General features: G+C 44.4%; 1 protein-coding gene across 2 annotated transcripts in view; it reads right to left on the bottom strand.

Annotated features, from left to right (window-relative positions):
- stard9 (StAR-related lipid transfer (START) domain containing 9) overlaps positions 1 to 16860 on the bottom strand; it is a 49656-nt gene that overhangs the window by 3647 nt on the left and 29149 nt on the right. For both annotated transcript variants that reach the window (XM_080784504.1, XM_080784505.1), the window contains exons 18-30: positions 16071 to 16153; positions 15496 to 15557; positions 14754 to 14950; positions 13949 to 14426; positions 6760 to 13749; positions 6310 to 6525; positions 5536 to 5719; positions 3932 to 4078; positions 2921 to 3020; positions 2406 to 2578; positions 1559 to 1623; positions 1177 to 1379; positions 615 to 694 (exon numbers count right to left, since the gene is read on the bottom strand). In XM_080784504.1, the coding sequence (XP_080640630.1) occupies positions 615 to 694; positions 1177 to 1379; positions 1559 to 1623; positions 2406 to 2578; positions 2921 to 3020; positions 3932 to 4078; positions 5536 to 5719; positions 6310 to 6525; positions 6760 to 13749; positions 13949 to 14426; positions 14754 to 14950; positions 15496 to 15557; positions 16071 to 16153 (8978 nt within the window). The remainder of the gene's footprint in view (positions 1 to 614; positions 695 to 1176; positions 1380 to 1558; positions 1624 to 2405; positions 2579 to 2920; positions 3021 to 3931; positions 4079 to 5535; positions 5720 to 6309; positions 6526 to 6759; positions 13750 to 13948; positions 14427 to 14753; positions 14951 to 15495; positions 15558 to 16070; positions 16154 to 16860) is intronic.

Genomic DNA, 16860 nt, shown 5'->3' with positions numbered 1-16860 from the left:
GCCAAGAGGCAAATGTACACTCTGTCTCAATATGATTCAGTTACTGTAAGGAGAGCTGCACTTAACCACCTAAAGTAAACCATATATAGCATGCAGTACTGTATGCTAAATTGTAAAAAATAGACAATCAACAAGCTCACAATGCGTCATGGTGCGATGCATTTTTGCTAAATGTTCAGTGTCCTGTAAGTCCATATGGGCTGGGCTTCTTCGGAAGCATGACACTTAAATAAAGAATCAATCAAAAATCATGTTTATCTATATTTTCACAGAATTGTTGCCAAATGTTCTTCTATCTTCATGACATGCCCAAAACCAGGACATTAGTGTTCATGTGGTTAAAAGTTAACTACAGATATTTTTTTTGCCACACTGAGGACTTGCTGTAAAATAGGTATCGATTACAAAAGCACTACAAAATTCATGCTGACAACGTACTTCCTGGTTTCATGCCAGACTATAAAGAAACTCTTTTATTGCAGTGTGACCTTGCCACTTGATGTCATTCAGCGGAAGCTCACTGAAGCACAGACACAATGACTGACGGGCTGCCTGTAATTATGTGTTTGTTGCTGGGGGATGATTGTTGTGGGAATGCACTGTGCGGTACTGACCTGCTTGGACTCGACGCTGATGCAGCAGAAATCCCGCGGCTGGCTGAGGTGACAGACAGACGGGTCTGTCAATAGGTACACTGAACAAGGACACAGAGAGAGGCAGACAGACAGAGAGTGGAAGAGTTAGACAGGCAGACAGAATAGAATAGAAGAAAAACATATAAAAAAGGAGCATTAAACAGAATATAGAATAAAATTGAAAACAAAATATAGGACGTTGTTAGTTGGAAAATTTCCTGCATCAAGAATGATGTATTAAACTAAAGAGAAACGACAAAAAAAGCATACTGCACGAGAATAATACACATATGAGACGTGCATTGGGGGGTTGGCAAAATTAGATTAGGCCATATTCATATATAGCATTGAAACTGTGAGTATGTTGAGGTGCTATTCACCAATGATAAATGAGAGTCTATAGATAGGTATGGTTCAGTAAGAGAATGCCGTCCTTTAAGTGAATGTATTAATTATGCTATGGAGCTACCAGGCTATATTCCCCAAGGCAGGCAGGCAGACTGCCTGCCAGCCACCCAGACAGGTGTGTGTGTTAGCTCACCCAGCTGAGTGCTGTCATCTAGTGGTCGGGTCCAGGCAGAGCGTATGGACTGGTGGTACAGGTTGGCCTTGGATGGCTGTCGGACCATATTCCACAGGCTGGCCAAGGGTCTGCTCAGCTCCCCGGCCCCCAGGAAGCCATGGACAGACGGGCTAGAAGAGGGCTTATAGTAGGCCTGGATACCTCGCTCTGTGCCCTGGTACCTGTGGTAAACACACAGAAGGAGACGTATATGTAACAGGTTCAATTCGTACTGAAGACCTGTGCCTATAATGTCATCTCTCTCCTGCCTCTCTCCATTGTATCAAATACAATCAAAAAGGGTATATTCGGCGAGTAACCATGGTATGAAATAACTCAAAGTATTAAGTAGAATGCTCACCTCCAGCCAGCAGAGCTCCTGCCCATGATCAGGTTGGCCATGTCTCCAGCAGCAGCTAGTCGCACCTGTGTGGACACAAGAGCTTGCTTTTATCCCTCATCTATTATTCATGTAATGAAACAAATGAGTGAGTGAGAATACTTATGATGATGTGGTGTGGATAATAATGACTCATATTACGGCTTCAAGTATAAATAAGAGAAAAAAGAGAATAAAATAGCACGAACCCTAGTCAACCTACTACAGAGTAAATGTTCAGACTCATTTAACTAAACATTTGCTGCTTGTACCTGACAAATTAATACAGTGGAAATAATACAATTTACTGCTTCAAAGAAACTAGGATACCAGGCAAACATCAAACATAGCATCTGTTACAATCCTGGATTACACCACAGTTTACATAAGCAAGCAGTTCCATTCTTTCTCTTTTTTTAAGATTTATTTCAGATTTATTTCGGACTATACTGTATTAAATTGTCAATGTACTGCTGGGTTGAAAGAATACATTGTGTAAAGCTGCTTATACTGCAGTGTTATGTCTGAGGAGAACAGTTAATCTCATAGATTATATAAGATTTTAATTAAATAATAGATTTTTTGGGGAAAGATTTTAAACCTTTTCTCAAAATGTTTCAAAATGTTAGCGAGACTACTATAAAATAGGGTTTATCAGACTAATCAATTTAGTCAATTATAAAAAAATATACACAAAATAAAACAAAATATATAAAAAATAGTTTGATTAATTGAAGTCACTGATAGAATATGTGATTATATAGAATAATCACTAACAAATACCCTACCGTAGTCTACAAGCTTCTCTTCAGTTCTCATTTGTTTTTACCTCTGCCAGAGCTCGTCCCAGAAGAGTGGAGGTGATGTCCTGATAGGCTGTCGATATGGACGAGGAGGAGGAGCCGAACGAGGTGGTGCGCTGGCGTAGGCAGTTGGGGGACAACGGTGATGAGGTCATCTGGGGCTCAAACCCTCCTGCGGCGGGAGGCTCCAGGCGGACATCTGCAGTAGATCAAACACGCAGATAGCATAAATGCACTGCAGAGAGAGGCTGCACGAAAGCGCAGAGCTTTAATTCAATACTTAAGTGAGGAGAATTTACTTCAAAGCAGGGCTGCTCTCTTGCAAACAGAGCAGTACAGACAAAAACATCCCCATTTTGGTTGTTATAGACATTTAGACAAATATTTCTCAGGCTAGTCGTTACACTATAAAGTGCATATGGCTTACTAACCACTGTTTAGACACATCAACAGAAATTCATATACTATATAAAGCCATTTCCACAATCAAGCAGACAAATTGCAGTGCTTTACAGCGCAGGACATCATAAAACATAATTACCGTGGGCAGACAGCCAGGCTCTCTGGGTCCTCACACTCTGAGGGCCACATATTGGGGGACGCGTCTTGACCTTCAGCACTTCATCCTGGAAGCTGGCGGTCTGAACGAAAACAGCAGAGTCCCATGCAGTTCAAAGACACACTCTCATCCAGGAAGTGGTTATAAGGTGATGTGATGTCCTCCATACGTTTGGTATTAATTATGTACAGTATATTGAATCGCTATATTATAGCATTTACATTTACAGTACATCGCTCAAATGTTTTTGTTTTTTTAAATGTATCCTCTCTTCATAATGTAAATAGTATCTCACTTTACCACTTATTTCGATGGAAATAAGCGAATTAGCACAAAAACCCAACCCCCATTGAGGGATTATGGTAGGGGAAATAGCCAATAATGCACTTTTGCACAAAATAACACCTGGACCTCTTTGGTGGGGACATAACGACTACAAATAAAGGTAAGAAAGCCTTCTAGTATGGAATTCTCCTTTAATACTTTTTGATTAGTAAATATTAATAAAACCCACAGACACGACCCTATTTTTGGGCATGTCACTATAGACATGTGAATCCCTTGACTCCTTCAAAACCGCTCTCAAAGGGTACCTACGGATGGCTGCAATTCGAAACTGGCCTCTGTAAAATCTGAATCCCCCCACCGCCCCCCCCTTTTCCCCTCACTGTATATGTATCCTTTCCCTTTTTGCTTCCTACATGATGAATTCCTGTTCTGTTCTTTAACTACATAGAAGTGTCTATTTGTATGTCTCTAAATGTTTTGATGAATTGAACAATGTGGACCCTGTTGTAAACAAGTGTAATGCTTAATTGGGTCGTCCACTCACAGTTAACAGTCTCTGTATTGAGTTTGTGCTTAAAATGTACTGTAATTCTACAAACTGTTAATAAATATTTCAATCAATCAAAATCAAACCCATGAGGGTACTTTCTGCAATATACATAGCCTATTGAACTATAAATGTTTTCATGTATAACATCTTCCTACCTGTCCGTTCAGCGTGGGCCCCATGCTGTCTTGTAGCTGAGTAGTGTTGCCACTGTTGTAGCCTGAGGTAGGTCCAGACGACAGGCTCAGGCTGGAGCCAGTGCACAGGGTGCTGTTACTCACCCTGGTTCCATACCGTGGGTCGTCCTACATCACACAGGAGAGGGAAACGGCACAATAACTTCTACGGTAATAGGAGAACAAATCACTACAATATTAGATTGAGCCGTGGAGGAAACTCATTAGACTTGTCAGGTATTGAAAGCCTTCTCTATAAATTATCCTGAGGCGGCATGTGGCACCAAGCAATTACAACAGGCTGCAGTATATCTAGTTCTGGGCAAAGGATCTCCAGTATGGTACAAAATACAAATACCTGGTCTGACGTCGAGATAAATAAAAAGTCATCTGAAAGAATATATTATATTCAAAGATTTGTGACGCATTTTTACGATTATTCAAAAATAGCAGACCTACAAGCTCGGTGGCGCGCTATGAGCTTGTAGATCTGCTATTTTTCAATAGCTAAAGTATAACATAATGCTTAGTTAAAACACCAAAAGGGGTTCCCGCCCAGAATGGGTTAAGCTCTGTATTCCGATTTGAATCATTGTTATAGTGTTGGTTCATTAACATTTCCACGTCTCAAATATGACTTTTCTGTTTGGATGTATGGGCTGTCAAGGCCAGAAAGTAGTTTTTTGCCACTCAGTAGGCATTTCCGCATAACTTCCTGGTATGATCATGATGTCACGCGCATACCCTCTATAAAATAGGTAGCAATCTGAAAATACATAGTCTGTTTTCCGAAGAACATTTTATGTATTATTTCAGATAGGTCAGTACCATAGGTCAGTACAGAGACAGGAAACCAAGGGCAGACAGAGAGGAGACAGAAAAATAGAGTCTGTACACTGGATCATCCTCCCATGTATATTTATGATATTACCACCAAGGTGACATTTCATCTGGCTCTTCCTCAGTCTGAGTTCCTTGTTCTAGGAAGAGCTAGACCTTTGGTGGTAATATATTAAACTAGAACTGCAGTGTTAAGTATGGTAAAAGCGACGGCTTTCGATGGTGACGTATATGTCGATCATATGTCGATGGTGGATTAAAGGAAATGCCTCTATGTATATTATGTATATGTAATTTGTAAGTTGATTAGCGGTATACTGTGGTTACTTTGCGTATGCCCCGTTTGATGCCGTAATGATGACGTAATAAATGTGGATTAAAGGACCCAATGTCAGGGTGTAATTGGTTTTCGATGGTGACGTAATGACGATATGTTTTAGTGTCGGGAGGATTAAAGGTAATGCCTCTATGTATACATGTATGTAATCTGACACCACTGCCATATCAAGCACAAGTAGTCATTACGTCATATGCTGGCACGGCGCATACACATCAAACGGCGACATGGACGAAAACTATTACTTGCGCGCTCTGCTTGCGCAACCCAGGTCCCTGGACGGTCCCCGCACTCACAAGGAGCATATGGCCCATCAGGCAATGTCTTGTCTAAAATGAAACCATGTTATAACTCATCAGATTATCAGCATGACAATGAAGTGTGCTGCTGTGATCCATGATGCAGTCACCTTGACAACCTGTGACAGAGCCTGCTGCTGAAGCCTTCTCTTCTCCTGCTCTGTCCTCTCTCGGAGCCGTTCCCGTGCCTTGGCAATCTCCGTCCTGGCCTCCTCTCGGGCGCGGCCGTAGTCGCGCAAGAGCTGCTCAATCTCAGATGGGTAAAGGCCTTCTCCCCTGGGAGGGTCTTGGGTTCTGAAAATATAGAAGAACACTTCAGTGAGATTATCAGTGTTCAATTTGCTGTGGGAGATCCATACCTTTGCTGCTCTGGTCATTCCTTTGTACTGTTGAACATGTAGACCATGTAGACTACATTTTATTTATGTTTGATAATATCACAATATAATTACAAATTTATGTTAGCCACATTAACACCCGGGCCTATTTCATCCATTAATAAAATGTGCCCATCGTCAGCAAGCGCCTCTAGGCTTGCTGACGATTCATAGCACTAATTTGACAGAGGTTATCAATCTCCGTCTCGGGCACATGACCGTGCACTTGAACTTGACGGTGATTTACGTCATGGGCCCCGATGGCCCCACTGGCTCCCATATTTTGGACAATTTGTGAAACATTTTCCAAAATAGCGCAAACAGAAAATCTGCAAGCTCACAACGTGTTGCGACACATCGTGGGCTTGAAAAGGGGCCTTCATTTACACTTTTAAGTATATAGACACTTAATTCATCCTCAAGGGGTATACTCAGCTACATAATAACACAAATAAGGATAATAATATTTATACAAATAGGAAAGTCCTGCCCTGTAGAGTGTATTACCTGGTGCAGTCGACCACCTCTTGTCGGAGCTGCAGCAGATAGTCCCTACGGTGGCTAGGCATAACCAAGGCCCTGGAGGTGGAACAAGTGGCCTCCTGAGGAGGAGGGGGCGGAGGAGAGGGAGGGAGCTTGCTGGGGCTCAGGCTACGAGCTCTCCGAAAATCCTGGATACGCTCCTCTCTTTCCTGCCTCAAGCCCTCAATACTCCTCCTGTGCCTGAGAGGAGCAGAAAGCAGAAGAAAGAGAATTAAACAAGTTATTCATTACCTTATTGCATTCACACACTACATACTTTATAATTATAAGCGCAGATAGAGTGGTGTGTGTTTTCAGGACCATTCACATTTTGGCATTAGTTGGGCTTTTAAGATTTTGTACTTGCTTAATTTGTATGTAAATCTGTTATTTTTTCAAACACTTCCCTATATAACATATAGATTTCATCTTTACCTGTCATAGAGCAGCTGTTTGGTAGGAACAGAGCCATCTCGCTCCAGCTGCCTGTGTCTGGCCCCGACAGAGAGCATCTTCAGCAACGTGTCTGTCTCTCCCAGGCCATAATGCATCTTGGCCTCAGTCAGTTCAATAGTCAATGGTGGAGGGTTCATGTTCAGATGAACCGTAGCCATCACCTGCTCCCTCTCCTGTCTCAGCCTCTCTATCTCCCTCGTCTTCCTCTCCCTCCGCGCCAGAGACTCTGCATTTGAACCGTAACTTTCCGGCACAACCCAGTCTTGACAGTTTCTCCTCTTGTCGTGGCCATTGTCATGGTAACTGGACTGTCGTTCCTGCTGCTGCCGACTGATGCCTGACCAGTTGTTGAATTTATTGTGCATGGGAAGGTCCTCAGGGACCCAATGGGGATCAGGTTGTCGGGAGGGACTGGTCACGATGGGTTGAATATTGACGAGGATATCTGTATTGCACTCACTGGGAGCGACAGACGCTATGTCATCCTCTTCACCCTTGACCCCGCTGAGAGGGAAAGGGTCATTACAGTAGTCTATGGAACCATCTGTCACTCTGAGTTGGTCTGACTCCATCATTTGTGTTCTACAGTGTTGAGAATTTTCCTGTTTTGATCTTCCTTCGTGTTTGCACACATCAGCATTCCTGAATTTAGGAGAGGCCTGATTATGCATAGTTATTTCATTAGTAGGACTGCTCCATTGAGGACTTTGCCATTTGGTACAGTTTGGGCTGGTAGCCTTCTCTTTTCGAGCAATGTTTTTCCTATCCTTATCCATTGATGTAACCAATGATGAAACAAGGATTTTGTCTGATCCCCTGGTACTTGAAAAACTAATTTCACTCATATTCTCGAGTGATAAACATTCCTTTGATTTAATGGAGGTGTTATTGCATGATGTCCTGGACATTTCGGTGACGGAAGCAGATGTGGTTGGTGATTGTCTACTGGAGTGAAGGCAATGTGCAGACATTGGGCATTGGTTTTCATCTGGCATCTTAGATGTTTGATGTTTTTGATGACATGGCGTAGATTGCGTGCCTCTTGGCTTTGTGCATGTCCGCGCTCCCAAAGTGAGAATGGGAGACGACGCTCGGTCTGTGAATTTAGCCTGTTGCTTGAAACCATTCAATTGTTTCTGGCAGCTACTTTTTGATGACCTGCCTGTATTTTCAGACACTCCAACACTTCTGGGGGACAGCGTCTTAGCTGTGCTCTGTTTTGAGATTCTGGAACAAGCTGATCTTATACGCTTCTGACCTTCAGCTGCAGTCTCCGGGGAGTGTATTTCATGATGTATGCTTTCTGATCGTATACCGGTTCTTTCTGTTACAGGAGAGGTGTTCATCATCAGGTCTGGCATGTTCCTCCTTTCACTTGTCTCAGCTTCAAATTTCTCCATTTTGAGCAGGTCCCCCACCTGGGAGATACTGAGCACTTCAGAACCAATAACTTTGACAATTACATTGATCTCATGCGATCTGGACATTTCACTGCATGCCGTTTGATGTTTGAGAGTCATTTCCTTCTCAACGGGTGTTGAGGACAATTCTGTCTGGATGCCAATATCTACAGCTGTTTGGCTTGAGCAATCTGTCTTGGTCCAGTCTTTAGAGTAGCTGTAGGAGAGACTGACGTTGGAGATGTTAGCATTCCTTCTTCCCTCCCCTGTCCTCATCCCCTGGACGTCCCCCAGCAGGTCTGAAGTGCTGTGAATGAGCTGGGAGAGGTGAGCGGACATGTTCTCCAAACTGGCCCACGTGGGACAATCTTTAATGTCCTCCATTGCCTTCCTTGTTGTGGGTACATGAGTGCTGCTCCTTCGGTGGCGTTCCTTTCTCTTTGGATCACTGTCAACCACAGTACTTTTCAGGGCGCACTGAAGGCCACGTTCAGTCTGAGTGCCATGTTCACATGTTGTTCTGCTGTGAGCCTGGGTCTTAATTGCTCGTGACTCCTGCTCAGAGGAGTAAACCAACATGATCTCGTCCACCTGACCAGAGCTATGACCAAGGCCTCCAGGAGCATCACTACTTGAAGAATCGCTGTGCATTGTTAGGTTAGCCAGGTGACCGTCAATACCAGAGGACTGGTGACACGGTGAATGGTGAGATGTGGGAGTCACTCTGTCTTTGTAATCCTCAATGCTGCTGAGAGTGCTAGAGAGCCCCTTGTTGTTGGCATAAGTGCTGAGGTGGGAGTTGAAAGGCGAGTTATGACTGTTTAAAATGTCGACACTACAGCATCTTGTTATGTGCTTTTCAGCACAGTTTAACAGTGGAGATTTGCAGGTTAGGTCAGCTGCACTCCCAAAAGCTGGGCTCCTGTAACACCTTTGACTCGTTTCACCATCTTGCCACTGGTGAACATAGGGGTTAATATCGCTCGAGGCAAAATGCATTGGGGAGTCCCGAGGCTTTAGCGAATGTTGTGGTTCACCGTCTTTTGCGCAAGATAATATTATCTCTCTATTCAGCCTTTTCTGTGTTGTTTGAGATGGTAATGTGTAACGTTTGGGACTCTGCTGTTTAGAACCTCCAGCTTGACTCACATTTCCATGCAGCGTTTCAATAGAACAAGCCTCCCTCGTGGAGTTTACCTCGGACTTCAAGGTGGAAACTTCTTGTTTGCCACAACTCTGAGTTCTGGGCTTACTTTGTGTTGATGATGGCCTGCTACGGTGTACTCTGGACGACATATTATCTTCTTCCTCTGATGACGACTTCACTATTGAGTCAGAGGAGGAGCCAAGGTGTTCCTGAGCCTGAGATCTTCTGAACCGTTTAGATTTTCCACTTCTAGGCTTAACAATAGAATGACACTGTTTACCAACATGGGTCATTGCGTTTCCTTCTCTAGGCATGTGATTGGCACTCCCATCAGCTATATTTGTCTTGCCATTTCCTTGATGTATTTTAGATATACGAGACGTAGAGTTTCCTGTTCCTTTTGGTGGTGTTGATAAAATCACAGGACTTTGCGTCAGGGTTTTGCATGTTATTGTGCCACCTTCATTTTTGACCACATCACTTCCTTTGGTATTGTTCTGCATATAGCCGTCAACAATGTGCTGTGCACTGAGCCACGTTTCCATGTGGCTTTTATTGTTATAATTAATATTAACCACACAGGTCTCTGCCACGTTGTTCGAGTGGGGTTGTGAACCCCTAGATGGACACTGTGATATCATAGGTTGTTTGTCTCTTGTTTTTATCCCTGTATCATCACTGCTGTGATCAGCCAGATGCCTACAAACAACAATACGATTCTCAACATTGACAGTTCTTTGACTGTCTGGGCACTCGTCAGGAATGGTTTGCTGAAAACCTCCATTCAACAAGGATTTTACAGCAACAGGCACATGGATGCCATCTTGGGAATGTAGTCCAATCATCCTTGCTGAATTCAGTTTATATTTATCCTCAACCAAAGCTGCCAATTCCAGGCTAACATCCATTGTATGGGTAGGCCTACTATTCATATTACATTCTGTGTTAACCATGGAGGATGATGTGTTTGCTAGGGTTTTGTGAGGTTGTGGGGTATCAGGTTTCATTGTTGGGCCAGTCAAACAGGCCTGGCAATCAGACTGTTTAGAGAAAACACCATGATGTCTAAAAGTAGGATGAGAGAGCAACAGAGAGTCACCTTTGTCTAGAGGCTTTCCCTGAACGCACTGATTGGGTGAAAGGGAATCATTTTCTGAGCAGCCTCTAATAGTTTGGAACGAGGGGCTGTCAGAGAACTCACACTGCGCTTGGTTGTTTGGTGTCAGATTTAATTTGATCGTTCGGCACTCAGCAGACGAGGACAGGGAAATGGAATGATTATTCACTGGCTCTTCTGACGTGCTTTTGGTAAAGCCGTGAGCATCCTCTTTATTGTGTGTGATATCAGCGTGCATGGGCAACTTGCCAGCACCCTTGCAGATTAGCATATCTGACATCGTGTTGTTGCTTTGGTCTAGTGAGTTTTCACTTGGAACCTCTCCCTGACATCTTTCAAAGTGCATCCGTTTCTGTTCACTTGTCTCATTTCTCAGTGGCCCACCTCTCCCTCTCACTTCACTGTTATGGCCAATGTCAAATGTAGAGGCAGTGTTTTGTTGCATGTTGGAAGACAGGGCACCCCAGCTTTGTCTCCTGCTCTCACTGATGACACTGCTGCCTGTGTCCATCGATGACATTTTCAAGTGCTCGTTCATCACTTCAGAGATCTTGAGGTCTATGGCATTACAGATAGCACCCCACTGGCACGTGTTTGTTCTACCATGTTTTCTCTGGTTTTCTTTGGGAGAGTTCCCAGCCTGCATTTCTACAAACCTTTTCACCCCTTTTACATCACCGTTTTCACATTCTTTGCTCTCGCTGACACAGACACCTTCCTGAGAGCTTACATAAGCGCTTTTATGACCACATTTAGACTCGTCAGTTATGTTACAGGGCAGTTTGAGCGTCTCACAGATGCAGTCATACATTGGTAATGACACTGCAACGGCATCTTCTCGTTTGAAGCTGACATCGGTGCTGTTTGAGTCATATGTAGAGCTATCAGTTTCCAGTTCAGATTGTTTGCCATTTACATCACTGGTGTAATTATTGCCATCGGGTCCAATACATTCTGTGCTGTTCATTGGTGTGGAGCAGAATGTTACAGACTCCCCACTGTTGCTTCTTTTTGGAATTTTCAAGCTACCCATGAAAGCATCCTGTTGGTCTTTGTTCCTCTTTCTGGAATTTTTACAGGCGGATTTAATATGTTCCTGCTCTGTGTGTATGCTGTCCTGCCTGGGGCCTTTGGTTTCCAGCCCTTGCATTGTTTTGTCACTTCTAGGTAACACATCTTTGGTGCCGTTGTCCCAACAGAGTTTGTCCTGTATATTTTCTGAGTGGCCAAATTCATTGCATAGTGCAGCATCTTCACCGTTATGCTGGAAGGCACTTCCAATGTCAGACATGTCACTGGATATTTCACTCTTGTTAGAATTTGAAGCCACAAAGTCTTTTGATTCATAACCGGTGTCGCAAATACCAATAGCAGAGGAATTAGTCACATGCACTACATAGGGCACATCTGTGAAGGACTGATGTAATTGCATTGGCTCGGGTACTGCAGGTGTGGTATGCCGAGTCTCACAGTCAACGTACGTCACATAAACACTTCGGTCTGTGGGGAACTTGGACAGAAAGCCTATACATGCGTCGCTGCTGCTTCGTTCATCCATAGACGTCTCACTCATACTTTCTGATTGGATCTCATGGTGGTCTGCAGACTCTGCACTACACTGTGTCATTTCCGCCGTCGCTCTAGTGATTGCATCCTCTGGTTGTGATGATAGCACCTTGGAGTCTTGGAGAGCCAGTGTGACTGACATGTCACCTGACACCTGAGCACTCTGCTCCTCCACCGTTATATTTACAGCCTCGGTGCTGGTGGATGTAGAGCTGTAGCTTCTAGATATGGTTTGACACTCCGACAGATCTATGCTGCTGGGACTAGGACTGTTGCAGCTCACTGTTGCTCTGGCCACCGTTCTCTTCTGGAGAAGAACGTCCCTCTGAATCCTGGGGCTGTCCGCTGCATCCGTGGAGGACCATGCATCAGTGAGCACCAGTTCCCGAACACTACAGCTGCTGAGAGAGCGAGGGCTACTTGTCGATATGGTCTGAGTGCTTCCTAATTCTTCATTCGCTTTAGACATCACTGCATCTCTCCCTCTGAAATCCGGTGCTTTATGACAGGTTTGCTCTCTTGTTCCTGTTCCAGCTTCCCCACTCACCCTTGTTCTGGAGCAGGCATGTTGGTTCCAGTGTGCCTCTGCAGGGAATTCGTGGGTTTTCTGATTGTCGTTCCTCACTGAAACAGGACTGATTTCAGGTATCCTGCTCTGCCCTGCAGAGAAACATAAGGAATCCCTCACTACTGAGTAAGTGGGCACCAGTGTCCGACTCGGTCTCTCTACTGTTGAGTGTTTCGAACAGAATTCTGTTCCCAAGGAGTCTTTGGACATGTGGCTGGCTTCGCTCTCCCCCTCACTCTGTGCTTCCTCCTCGTGTCTCAGTTGCTCTGTCAGGGCTGTGGCATAGGCAGAGGACAGGGAGTCCAGGGACAAGAGGCTGTCGCCATCAGAGGAACCGTCATCCCTTTCTTGTTCATCTTCCTCGTCGTCTTCGTACCACCCAACAAACCCCTGCTGCTTCTCCACCCACCTGATGGTCTTGCTCATCAGGGCGTCTGTACTGTGCCACCGTCGGTTCCTTCCATCACGAGAGAAAGTACACTGACTGAGTTCCTCGCAAGAGGCACTCGTATTTAGTGAGGTTTTGTTTCGGTTCATTTTTGTGTCTTTTAGGTTCCTGTTTCTGGCTTGCCTCCAGTGAAATTTGCTCGTTATCTTCACTGAAGATTTGGAGCCTTGTTCTCTGCTTGCACCTGATGGGGGTTTTCTAAACACTCTGGACAGAGCTGTCTTTAACCCAGGAGCGACAGAACGCGAGAAAACCTTCTTGATTGTTTCAAGTCCTTTGATACCTCCTTGGGATGGAGTCCTGACATTCTTATCAGCAACACTCTGACAAATTGATGTGTCTTTATCTGGAGGTGCCTTTATGTTCTTGTTGCTGATTGGCTGTAAGGCACGTCTGTGTGGGGCCTTAAGACTAACTGATTGACTCTGGTTTGTCTTGAAGGTTAGGCCTCTATTTGGAAGCAGAGGTTTTCTCTCTGGTCTTTCCCGGGAGGGTTGAGCAGGGGGCTCCTCCTTGGCGTCTGTCTGTTTGAGGTTAACAATGGATGCTGCGTGGCTCCTGAGACCCTGACTGTGCCCAGAGGAGACGGTACTGGAGCGACTTCTGGTCCTCTCTTGTGGAAGACACTCATCAGAAACCCACTTCCTGCTCCCACTGATATCAGAACTTGTCAAGAACTCCAGTCCAGTCAGCTCAGTAGATCTGTTTCTCTTCAGGAAATGGCTGTTGGGAACAGTTAAGAAAAACTGTAGTAAGTGATTTTAAAAAGCAATGTCATGAACAATTCACTCAACATTGAGACATTTATGAGACATTGATGTTGAGAACTATTATGTTGATATGGACTGCTTCCAACTGTGGCCACCCTCCTTAAAATGTGACATAATAAAAGGTATATATGAATAGCTCTCAGTGTGCTGACCTGAAGATAGGGGTGTTTTGGGGGTAGAGCCGGGAGAGAAGGTCTGATGAGAACGAGTGTCTCCGTAGGCGGGCTGGTGTTCGTCCCCTAGGCTGAGGAGGAGACTCGGGGGACTCGGGGCTCTCCAACCCTGGCGGCAGGGCCTTCTCCAGTCTCTGCAGCTCCCTCTTGGCCTCCAAGAGATGGCGCTTGCGAGCGATCCTCTGCAGCTGGTAGTGCAAGCGTTTCCGTCGGACGCGGCTCTCGGCGTGGCGCAGAGCGTGGTGCCTCAGCAGCTCCTCCTGTACCGCCTTCTTCCTGGCTCTAAGCACCTTGGACAGAGGGGCTGCGGCGGGACCACCCTGGTCCTCCGGCCTCTGGGCTGTCAGTCTCTCTAGGAGAGGAGCGGGGATGAGGTCGGTCTGAACTCCAAACTCCTGGGTCCCTCTCTGCTCTACAGCTGCCAGGTGCTGCTTCTCCTGCAAGATCCACTGATGGACTGTAGAAAGATCAAACGTAGCAGATAATTATCCCACATGAATGATTTACAATTCAATAAATTGCTCTGCCAGTCAAATGTCAAATGAAGAGTTTGGTACCAAGCTGAAAGAAGAACTACTTTTTTCAATGGTATTATTAGGCTAAATGGTTGTTTGAACATGCTAGCATGGTAATGTTTTGTATCAATAATTCAATATACTTTATAATGAACTTCAGGTAATGATATTTTTCAAAGATGCATACTTTGGGAAAGGCTCCTTGAATGCTTCTGCAAAATGTAATGACATGAATTCTGGTTATTTCAATTTGTAGAAAGTGAACTTACTCTCAGTGTGCTGCTGTCGGAGGAGGGCCTGCTCTCTCTCCAGCTCCCTCTCAGCCTGTCTCTGCTCAGCCTGGATCTCCCTCCGCAGACCCTCCACGTACTGCTGCTGCTCTGCCACGCGCTGCCTGGGAGGAGGCTCCTCGCTGGGGGAGAGAGAGGCACCGGGCTTCCCCTGGAGATCCTCCTCGCCTACAACGCTGGGAGACAGAATTAAGAGTTCAGGGTGAGAAACAACAAGACAAAACAAATCACAGAGGATACTGTAAGCAAAAGGAATAAGGAAAAACACATCCTCCACCACTCTTCAAAGGTCTACAGTAAACATATCCTACTGTACAACAATACCAGTCATTTTACCTCCTCAAAAGTTACAGGGCAGCACACCACTGCAACCACTGAGTGAGTTATTGGCACAGGGTGTGAGTGGGAGCTACTGTTGTTGGGTTAAGTGCAGTGTGTCTGGGCTGTAGCCGAGCAACGACCCCAGCCTGTCCTGTAAACAAGCTGTGACTGCTCATATAAGCACATACCGTCTCCATCCAATGGAAGGAAACAAGTATTCAGCATTAGTCTATTTCTATTGAATCTACACCAAGTGGTACACTTGTACTTTGCATCAAATATGCATAATGTGAGTTGACAGAACAAGCTCAATCAGGCACACACAGACAGGGTTAAAAAGGCACCCCCCACCACCATGCACGCACGTGATATCTTTATATTTAATATCTTAGTATCTAACCTGGAACCATTGCTGAGAGGGCTGAGGTCACTGTATCTGCAGGTCAGCACACCTTCACTGGCCTGAGAACAGAAGAGCAATAATAATACAAATAATGCTATGAATTAAAATATCATCAAAAAGCCATATAATCATCACAGCCCAAATAGAATTCTGTACCTGTAATTCTTCTTTAAAATGTTCATCAACATTGTCACTTTATTCAAAGCAAATATTACCATGACAATTCTATCATTCAAAGTGTTGCCCCTGACACTGCCTGACAGCCTCCAAAGTATGTTGCCCCTACTGCATATTGGGGGACAGTTTTTTTTATTTGTCTAAATGTTTTTAATATTGTCTGTGTGAGAAAGTTAAATTTCAGTTCATGTGCAAACTTACTTGGCTGATATAAGTAATTCTGCTTCTATATACAAATTTTCATGTTGATCATTTTCAGAATACAGTAAGAGAAAAGGAAATCTCTCCATTACCATCATCATAAACTCTCCTCCCATCCACCAGACAATGATCACTATTCACTAGATCATTATTATCACCAACGTCATCATCTTTAAACTGTGAGCTGCACTCACCCGTCTGCGCTCCATGAGGATGGCTGCCTCAGCAGGATGGTTGAAGCGGAATCTGTGGACTCCTCCCAAGGTGATCAGTGTCCCTGGAGACAGACACAGAGAGAGTATGGGCACTGATGATGACGCCCCCAGCACCCCCAGCACCCCCAGCGGGAATCACCATGTCACATACTTTTGAAGCAATATCCAACATTTGTGGTGGGAAATTGAATTCTATCCCCATATAAATGCTGTCTTTGTGGTCTTGCCATCTGAGGAACTGAAAAATTACTGTTTCGCTTGATTACTTTATCTAAAACATTTACATATACAAGATAGCCAGTTTAACACAATAAAGTGCAAAAAGCTATCAATTTATCAATCACTGACAGAATCTATTTTGAAACAATTCTATCAGGAATTTCCAATCTATGAGCTGTGCACAAAATGTACAGTATGCTTGCGTTACTCCAGGTGTTGAGTACATATAGTTGTGTCTACGTGTTTACCAGTGGATGCATGCGGGTGGTGTGTTTATGAAATCACCACCTGCTGTGTAGTGAGTGTGTCCGTGTTTTGGTAGAGAAAAGCAGCATGTAGGTCAGAGTGTGTGATGCATTTCAAGTCGAAAAAGAGAGGTGAGAGCATAAATATGCATCACTGTCTGTTTGAAATGTGTGTGCATGCACGTGCACCCATTAATATTTTACGTGTGTCTTCTATTTGTGTGCTTTTTGGATCGATTTGTGCATATTCATGTGTGTGTGTGAGTTAATGTAATAATAACATGATTTGATTTGAGGATGAAACC

The sequence above is a fragment of the Protomyctophum bolini genome (assembly GCF_963924005.1).
Source record: "Protomyctophum bolini genome assembly, chromosome: 15".
Taxonomy (NCBI): Eukaryota; Metazoa; Chordata; class Actinopteri; order Myctophiformes; family Myctophidae; genus Protomyctophum; species Protomyctophum bolini.
This window is presented reverse-complemented; position numbering and strand designations above follow the sequence as displayed.